This window comes from Montipora foliosa, chromosome 8 (assembly GCF_036669935.1).
Source record: "Montipora foliosa isolate CH-2021 chromosome 8, ASM3666993v2, whole genome shotgun sequence".
NCBI lineage: Eukaryota > Metazoa > Cnidaria > Anthozoa > Scleractinia > Acroporidae > Montipora > Montipora foliosa.
This window is the reverse complement of record NC_090876.1, coordinates 42,703,091-42,713,090: the sequence shown is the minus strand read 5'-3', so window position 1 is coordinate 42,713,090 and position 10,000 is coordinate 42,703,091. Positions and strand designations below refer to the sequence as shown.

The 10,000-nt window shown below is 38.2% G+C and overlaps 1 protein-coding gene across 1 annotated transcript in view; it reads left to right on the top strand.

Annotated features, from left to right (window-relative positions):
• LOC137968990 (histone acetyltransferase type B catalytic subunit-like) overlaps window positions 1-10,000 on the top strand; it is a 23,036-nt gene that overhangs the window by 1,304 nt on the left and 11,732 nt on the right. The window contains exons 3-11 of the mRNA XM_068815498.1: window positions 754-829; window positions 1,452-1,488; window positions 3,246-3,332; window positions 4,553-4,595; window positions 4,826-4,944; window positions 5,251-5,338; window positions 6,984-7,017; window positions 7,792-7,896; window positions 9,380-9,423. Coding sequence (XP_068671599.1) covers window positions 754-829; window positions 1,452-1,488; window positions 3,246-3,332; window positions 4,553-4,595; window positions 4,826-4,944; window positions 5,251-5,338; window positions 6,984-7,017; window positions 7,792-7,896; window positions 9,380-9,423 — 633 coding nt within the window. The remainder of the gene's footprint in view (window positions 1-753; window positions 830-1,451; window positions 1,489-3,245; window positions 3,333-4,552; window positions 4,596-4,825; window positions 4,945-5,250; window positions 5,339-6,983; window positions 7,018-7,791; window positions 7,897-9,379; window positions 9,424-10,000) is intronic.

Below are 10,000 nucleotides of genomic sequence, written 5' to 3'. Positions count from 1 at the left end.
CAATGGATCAATGGTATGTCTTTTTTTGTGCAATATGAGCGCAAAGTCTTTCCTCAGTCTGTTTCCTCAAAAGAGCTTGCTCCTCTAGTTCCAGAGCCTTAAGTTCTGCACGAGTGCTGCCAGTATATCTTCCTCTTTTTGGGGGGATATGCATTTAGCCTCTCTCTTTAGGGAGCACTTCTTGAAACCTTCATACAATTCTGAAGGGATGGCCCAATGATGTTCATCAATGGGTGTTTTGCACCCAGAGCATCAATCTCTTGGACTTGATATCCATGGCATGGATGGAATCACTATTGGTGGCCATACTATAAAAGTGGATTTGCAGGTTTAAAAAAATAGTAGACTAGAAGAGCTAAATAGCTGAACTACAGTGTACAAGCAGCTTTCATTAAGCCATATACATGTATGTTACATGTTACAATGGTAGTTCGACCTAACTTAGAGCCTATATCTATGATACAGGAAATCTGTGGCAACCATCAATTGACTAGTGATTGTCCAAATGACATTGTGGTATATTTTATTTGAAATATTGCTGGTAATCTATAGACCCTAAATTGACTTGGAAGATAAGAGAAACTTACAAGATCCACCCTCTTGTGACAGATACCAGTTGTGGTCTAGACTTATATTAATAACAAGTTATCAATAGATACGTCAATTCTTAAGTTGTCAATTGATGTGTGAGTCGTGTTTTCTGATTCGTACCAAAAGGGTCCCGTCAAGCATCATTGTTTTTTCTCATTTTAGTTCAGTGTCAGAACGATGTGTTTGACAAAGGAAAAGAGTTTCACCCCACATTTTCTCATCAGTTCTTTGGAGATAAGTGAGTGAGTTTATATTTTATGGGTTCATATAAGGTGTACATGTGGTGGGGGAGATGGCAAACCTATGATTTGTAAGATATTTAATTAATATTTCTTTTCGCGTGTATCAATTGGTTAACTCCGAGGCAATAATTTTATTAGATTATGCTATTCACCTCATGAAGAGTGAAGGAGAAACTGGAGAAACCAATTTCCTGCAATAATACAACTGTAGTATTGTTTTGGTATATGATTGTTTGGTCCTTTAGTTATGTTGTTTGGATATTTACCGTGCTGTAGGTCATTAAATAACCTCCACTATTCACCTCCTTTTCCAAACGTTTTTAAACTATAATTTAGGCCAAGGCTTAGTTTATTTTGGGACGTTTTGGATACTGTCATGGGATCTTTGATTTACCAAACTGTAAAACAAATCCTCTGTATGAGCAGTTCATAAATTGAGCCAATTTCCACAAAAACATGTGAAAAGAATTATTATACAAGGAAGCCTTATATTATTATATTGCAAAGCAAATTTCCTCCTTTGCAGTATTTCTTTGAGATTTTGCAGACTACTGTTTCAAGAGTTGGGATGTGCAGTTCATTCACTTTTTGCTCTCCATTTCTTGAAATATTTTCCAGTGAAACCATCTTTGGGTACAGCAACTTGGAAGTGCAGGTAGATGTATGCATCTTAATTACATGTCATTTTGAAGTATACGACAAGGATATTTTGTTTCCTTATTGAGCATTGCCTGACCAAAATTTGAGATTGTCTGATCCATTTAAACAACATCGTCGCTCTTTGGAGGTTGGGTGCCCGAAACATCCTGGAGCTTCCACCATTGGCAGCCAGCTCCAAGATGGAGACTCCACCGATGGCTGGCAAAACCTGACAACCCAGCCATGAGCGCCCACGCCCCGAAAAGGACAGGCAACCGTCACACTGATACACAGTGGAAAGCAGAGGGTGGGAGAGGGAGGGAACAAAAACCGCTAAACGCTCCACACACAATGCTCTTACTTCTCGCCACACTGATAAATAAGCAATACAGCCCAAAGCACGAGCTATTCCACGCATGCGCAAGTATACTAAAACCACTGACCAACTGGCTGCAGTCGCTCCTAGTTGTTTACTTGGTTAAACTTAGTTTAACCTCATTTAATTATAGTTGGACACGATGGTTCAACAGCAAAATATTCCTTCAGTTGCTGGCAATAGTAATATAATAATTATTATTATTGGTAGATAATTTTTGAGAATCTATTATTTTGATTTTCACAGAAGTAAATTCACATGTTTTGTTGATCTGGAAAAACATCCTACTAGTAGCATGAAATGAAAACCTAACCGATAGTTTGAAAACTGTTTGATAGTGCACAGCTTCTACTGCAAGGTCTCTTATTTTAGTGTATAGGTTTTTTTGTAATTAACAGACAGAGCATACAGTTTTTTGAATGGAAGAATTTCTCAAAAGTTAACCACAAATCAGAGGGAAAAACGTCCAGGGTGCATTGTTTTTAAGTTCCTTTTGATTTCATTTGCCAATGTGGTCATTTTCAGGAAAAATCTCCTTTAAAATCATTGCTTTTAGAATATGTTTATTCCCATAATAAATTATTTTAAGGATGTTATTATAACCATAATAATTTTGCACTTGTTGGATATGAGTCTCATCATAGCCAACTCAGCACTACAAACCTCATTGGCTATTTACCATCTCACACCCAACGTGCAATCCTGGAATAATGATTGTCAATTACAGTCGAGCTGTGGCCTCATGGTCAGTGTGCTCGACTCCGGATCGAGTGGTTCGGGTCCTGGCCGGGGACATTGTGTTGTGTTCTTGCACTCTCATGGTGCCTCTCTCCACCCAGGTGTATAAATGTGTGCCGGCAAAAATGCTGGGGGTAACCCTGCGATGGACTAGCATTTCATCCAGGGGAGAGTAGAAATACCCCTAGTCGCTTCATGCCACATGCCTGGTGGGCCTTCTAGGCTCGTAGCGGATTTACCTTACCTGTGTCACTCGTGACCAGTATTTGCAAGACTGAAATGAACATGTGAATTCTTCCTTGGAGCTTCTGAGATGTGAATGGAATCTTGGAAAAAAATTTCCAAAGTTGATACGTAAAATGTACAATAACAGAACAATTGTTGGTTTTTTATTAAAATGAAAGTTCGTAGCTAACTTTTTGCAATATATCAAGGAAATATCCACAGGAAATTGAGAATCTCCAGAGCAAAGTTCAAAACTGGCACGCCAATTTGAATACTCAGTTCAATTAATTTCAATACTACTGGTCATGCGTGATGTAGCTTGACTGTAATGATGGATGGAAATGGTGATTAGAAAGGGTTTGTGTCGCACTAAGCAGGAAAAATTATTATTTCTGGGAATGTAGTTGTAACAATGGATTTTTGATTTTCATCAGTTGTATTACCATAGTGGTAGTCTGTTGACCTACATGGGTATGAAACATGATGGGGAAGTGAACAAGAATGTTATAGATGGAGTACAGGTAGGACAATACTATTTATTGTACACTTGCACTTTTCAGTGGTATACAGACTGCAAACTCTAGGCTTGGGAATCTTAACTGGTACCGTGTAATCCCAGTTTTTACTGTTGCCCATGATCCACGCTATGACATTTGATTAAGAATAGTGTTAGTTTCTTAAGAAACTGTGGCACTCTCTGTCAGTGAGGAGTGCAACACAGTAGCCAAACTAGCCACCATAAGAAGGATTTATATAAGCTGACATTTAGAGTGTCTGCCTGTTGTCAGAGCAAGAGGCTAATGCTGGAAGCGTCAGCTCACAAATCTCATATATGGTGTGACAGTCGACAGAGTAGTCACAACAGGAACAATCCGAGCAAGAATGGCTGATTAACCATGTCACTCTATCGATGAGGAGTGGGGCAAATTGTGCATCTGAAGACAGAGTGTATACAATGTTCTGAAGCCAGTTTTGAAAGGTTGTTACTGTCTCCGTCTTGGTGAAACACCACTGTTTCAGTGCATATTGAGTAGCTGCCATAAGTTATCTGAAACTGTTTATCCAGCGGGCGTTTTTGCTGACTGTTGGATTCAGGTCTACGTATGTCGACATGACTGTTTTTTTTTTTTTTTTTTGAAGCAAGACTCTACGGTACTGAAGGGAGGAGTTCTTTGTAAACACTGCCATCAAGCCAGTCAACAGTAACGCAATCCGATCAAGAATAGCAGATTAACAACATCGAGAACAACGCATTATATAAAAGAAAATTATAGATTCCTTGTTGCTGTTCATCTTTTCAGTAATGGTCAGTCATAGGGGACGTCATAATGTCGTAAGAACAATGGTGACACATTTGGCTATCTCCTTGTGTGCCACTTTTTTTGTTCTTACAAAATTTTGACGTCATCTGTGATATTTTACACAACAGCCACAACGGGACATGGAATCTGTTTGTTAAATACACAGCTCAAATTTAATATTAGGAGCCCTTTGGAGCGTTTTCACATGACATCTCGGTGGCCATGTTGGTGTTCCCAAACAAAGAAATGGGAGCCATGATGGTTTACCAGACTAATCCTGTGGGAATTGAACTCTATTTTGATGCAAGTACTTCCTTTTCTTTCAGTAATCCAATATGGCTGCTGGTCACATGAGTGAAAGCACTCCAGTACATTAAATTTAACTGTGTGGGAGGTGCTGGTCTAATCTGTTTTAATCTTACACATGCTAATTATTGCAGCCTGATCCTGTTTTGAGTGTCATTGCGGAGAAATATCCTGCTGGTAAGAATAATAAAACAATTATTGATACTTATTCAGTTTTTTTTTTCCTTAGGGTTGTCGTAGCATTTTTTTTAATACTGTTTTTTTTTTCAGTGGGGATGGGGAGGGTAAGATACTCAGGTCAGGAGCTACTGACAAACTCTACACTGAGAGAAACTGAGTGAAATATCTTCTAGTTCTTTAACTAAAATTATGTTCTACCACTCTCTTTTTAATAATTATCTCTGTAGGCTGCACGACAACATTAGATGAGTTTATTGCAAAACTTCCAGAAGAAGACAAATTCATGCCAATGGGAGAGTTGCTTCATTCATACAAAGGCAATGATGTTGAATATGAAATATACAAGGTAAATTATCGGGCTATCTGATTAATCTACATGTACAATTTTTCACAGTTGGAAAGACTTCATTAAAACCTACTCGGTAGGTGGTGTAAGGAAAGCAGATACAATATTTGGGTGTGGGAAATCCCCAGTCTGCAGCCCTTGATAAAAAGAAAAAACAATGTGTCCTCTTTGCCCAGTTATTGATTTTTTTTTTTTACAAAGATTGTTTGACCTCACTCTGTGCTATCCAGATGAAAATAAAATCTGTTAAGTTTGTATATACTGTAGGTCTGTTATGGTGATGCTTTAGTCTTGTTTAATTTATAGGCTGATGTTACTACTCCAAGGTTGAAGGATTATCATGAAAAACTGCAAACATTTTTGTTGTGGTTCATTGATGCCTCCTCGTACATTGGTATGAGTCATTTACCTTTCACCAAAAACGTTTAAAAATTCCATTCGAGAGATACAATCTATGTGTAAGTCGTGAGTGTAGCAGCGGGCTCACAGCAACTGTTGAAGGGCCAAACTGTCACATGCCAAACAACCCTTGCGGCAAGAACTTTGCATGCAGGAATTGATTTACTAATCGATTTAAGGTAGCTATCACGGAAACCAGCTGTGATAATTGAATTTACGATAATTTAATAAACTGAAATACAATGCGAATAAACTAATTACTAAAAGATGCAGTGGACTATGAAAATAAGAAAATCACAACTCAACCAATAAATAGCATGCATACATTCCAATCATAGTTGCAAACCTATTTAGCTTATATAAAACTCTACTAAGATTTAATGGGACAAAAGCAATTAAGGAAAATACACGATTATCGAACTAAACAATTTAAGGAACTCAATGCTCGTAGGAGTGCCGATGTGAGCACCTGACATAAAAATGGGGACTAATATGCTCCCAGATAAAACTGTAGGTTTCCCAAAATTAATTATTCAACAAACCTAAAATAACACTGACAAATTTAGGGATACCGAAGTGTTTAATTAACTATATCTACAAGAACAACTGATGTAACAAAACAGGCAGGGCTTTGTCACATGCTATTCTTGAACAGCTCTCAAATCGGAGAAAGGTAAACCAAAAACTGATCTTTTGTAGACTAAAAGGTAAAAATAACAACAAAGGTTGTACTTACACATCGGTTCCTGCGTGTACTCTAAGTTACCAAAGGTAACCAAACTGAATTTGTTAATAACACAACTATGATTGCAAACTAAAAAGCTAAAGAGCTATCGTCCAGATGTCGCGAAAGAGTTCCACTGGTATAAGTGTCCAGAATAGTAACTTATCACACTCATGATTGTTAAGGCAAACATGATTAGTAACTTGAAAATAATAAACTGAAACAGAAAAGCTTTTTTACAGTAAGACTTTGTTGGGTTGCCCTACTAGGACAATATTATTGCCACATGGACCTACCGGTACATGTACTAGTTTAATTAATGGCCTGGCTCCTATGAGTCTCCTACAGGTCAGTGACGAGAATCTGTTGTAACAAGCAGAAGGTAGTAGGTTCAACTCCTGCTTAGGAGCACTCAGATTTCCGAGTGTCTGTGAGTCAATATCAAAAAATTAATCTGTTCATTTTCATTCACCTGTGTTACATGTAACATGTAACATCTCTTGTTCAGTGATAAGTGTTGATGGTGTCAACGTACCCTTCGGTCCCACACTGAAGCGATGCCGGAGTTTCCCTTAGCTATCTTGGGTGAGAAACGGTGGCACATCCACTTCCCCTTGCTGGCGCAGCCTTCTAGGAGCTTGGCAGAGGTGTACGCTGAGCCACTCAGTCCAGCTGTGCTCTATGCACGGCCAGTATGCCACTGACTTGCTGGCACTAAGCATAGCCCCAGTCACTGGCCTTGCAGTGGCAGACAAAACTTTATCCCCAGCTTCTTTCCTCTTGCCTACACTGGCAAAAGCAAAACACCTGCAGACAGTAACATGATAATAATAAAACCACTACTTTAGTTAGTAAGAGGTATTTGTTTATTTGTTTATTTATTTATTTATTTATTTATTTATTTGCTTAAATATAGACCCTGATGATGAGAGGTGGCGATTCTTCCTTTTGTAAGTACATCTGACAGTACAGTAACAAACCAACTTCCTGCAAACTCTTGAGGAACAAAGTTGAGAATGAAATTTAATAACAACTGTCAGCTGATTATCAGCTTCCGACAGGTGGTGATTTCATTAAGGTTTTTCTACCAGGCATTCTTAAAGTGCCTGTTTCCTCAACTGAACATTGAGTTACCACAAAATATATTTAAGTCCTTCAAGGACTTTTTCTTTCAAACTTGTGGTTTTGAAGGCTTTGAAGACAAAGGGTTGACAGTTGGACAGGCCATGTGCAGTACCTTTAATCATCAAGCAATACAAGGTTGTTGTCACACTTATTTACATCAGGGTGGTCGTTTGAAAACCATAAAGCAAAGTTGTTAGTAACATAACCCATTCCCCTTCTTGCTCGGTTGTAGCTTTACTGTAGGTGGGTAATATTCCCCACAAAATGCAGGAATGTTAGAGACAAAAGCAGACAATGTGATTGTTGCAAAAGAAGTGGTTGAGGTGCTTTTATTAATGTATTTCATTTGATATAAGAAAGTGGCAGTATAGAACTCACTGTACACAATGGGTTAATTTGACTGGCCTTTAAACAACCCTCTGTTGTAAAGCTGGCATGTACCATTATTTTTTTCATCTTTTGACCAACATGCTGTCAACCCATTGTAAGGACAAAACCTTGCCAATAATGGTCAGTTACATAAAAAATTGTCCACAAGGACTGAGTTCATTTATAAAAGTGATGATTTTATCAACACCATTTTACTTTCATCAATGCAGATTTGAAAAAAGAAAAGAGGCTGGCAACACACATTACAGCATAGTGGGTTACATGACAGTTTATCAGTATTATGCCTACCCAGACATGATTCGACCTCGTATCAGGTTGGTGGCAAATCTGATCCAGCATCAATGCTATTAATTATTGTCTAGAGCAAGTTTCAATCAAGTGTTGTAAAACCAAAACCAAAGTAATTACTTTGGCCAATCAAAAAGGACAGAGACAATCCAGTAAACCAATCAAAATTGGAAGTAATTACACGTAGCCGACACAACGCATGGGAAAATGGGCATGCGCAAGCCATGATTGGTTTTGGTTTCACTTCTGATTGGTTAAAAAAAAATGGTGTGAGAACTTTGAACCAATCACTGAGTGAAGTAAATGCAAAACCAAAGCAATTCCCTAATTACTTTCGACACTCTATTGTACACTGGTCTTGCATTCAGATTCTTTAGGGGTACCATTAAGGCAGTGAAAATTGTGTTTGTTCTTAGGGCTGTTTAGTAAATAAACCCCTTCTGGTGGCTGATACCTCGGCTTATAATGTTGCAGCTGAGAGATTGTCCGAAAAATGAATATTGGACTTTTGAGGACAATCTCTCAGCCAAGGACATTATCAGCGAACATACCAGCAAGCCAAAAAAAGGTTTATTTATTTTATAACCCTTCCATTAATTTTCATATCCCACAAAAATACTGCTCGTAAAAAGCCTGTGTTGAATGTGATGGTGACACTTCATATTTTGTTTAATCTCTAAAGTCTGCTCACAACTTTCATCATCTTCAATGACAGTGACAGCGTGGTTTGTTGACTTTCTTGTGCTTTCGGGAACAACATTTGCGACCAGCTTTTTAATGTCACTATCCCTAAACTCCAGAAAACAAGTTTGTTTTTCTTCCATGTAAAATAAAAACTTTTCTGTTGCCTTTTTTCCGCCAGCTTTGTTTCTTTTCAATGGAAATGATCACTACAGCATTTCGCAGGGCAAATATTCATGCAAACAGGGGATATTGCGTGATATCTGCCCTGTAAGTTTGCTCCATATGACGTAAATTAGCCAATAAAATTGCCCGGAAATTAATGGGTGGGTTATAATTTGTTGTAATCGTAGTTGTGCGGGTTTGTTGGTTGTCTTGTGTGGCTGGCCCGTTATGAGTTCAAAGCCTGGATAAGTCTTAATATTATTGTATTTGGTGGATAACTTCCTATCAAGCCCATCAGAATGTAAAGAGTCTTACATAACAACATGCCATCATAAATATGAAATTAACTTTCCTGTCTAAAGTGTGGATTAAGGACAGCCATCTGTATCAATGAAATGATGAAACAGTGGGGGCAGAAAGAATTGTGTCAAGTTGACTTCATCCATCACCCATCGTTACTACCTTGACAAATTACATGTAACTGAAGCTTACACTTTTTCCCTTCTCGGGAAAAAACAAATTGACTCTTGAATCAACTACCAGTGCTGTCTTCAATTTCTTTGCCTACTAAATAGCATGTTAGTTGAACAAATTTTTTTTTTACAAAGTACAACATTTTTGGTTTTTTAAGTTAATTTTTTTTTTCTGGTTCTGCTTTTGCAGTCAAATGTTAATTCTTCCTCCCTTTCAAAAGCAAGGCCATGGAGGTTTGTACCAACTGAGGCAATGTCTGTTACATCTACATGACTCAAATCCAGAAATGCACGGGTCCAATAAGATGTATGCCCAAAGTTTGATACAAAAAAACAAACTCATAGGAGCAGGCATAGCTCAGTTGATTAGTGCATGGCTTTTGGAGCAAGAAGTCCCCAGTTCGATCCTTGGTGACTTCAACGTCTGTTTCGACTTTCCTCTGATCCGTGTAGCTATAGGTTTAACCCATTGACTCCTGGGGGTTCCCCATTGACGAGTCAAATCGTCTGGTGTTTAGACAGAATGAAATACTAAGTATGGCCAGTTAAGGGTGAAAGGGTTAATGGGACATCAGTGATTAACCCATTGACTCATTGACCCATTGACATTTGACAAGTCAAATCGTCTAGTCTTTATTGAGTCTCCAAACAATCATTTTGTTTTCTAAGTAATTTTTAAAGGGTACTCTGCACCGAGAGGTTTTTCTCCGGGTACTCCAGTTTTCCCTTCTCCTCAAAAACCAATGTTTCATTTGATTTCTGTTGATTTGTTAATTTCAGTTTACAGTGTCCCCAATTAGTGCTCCAGGGC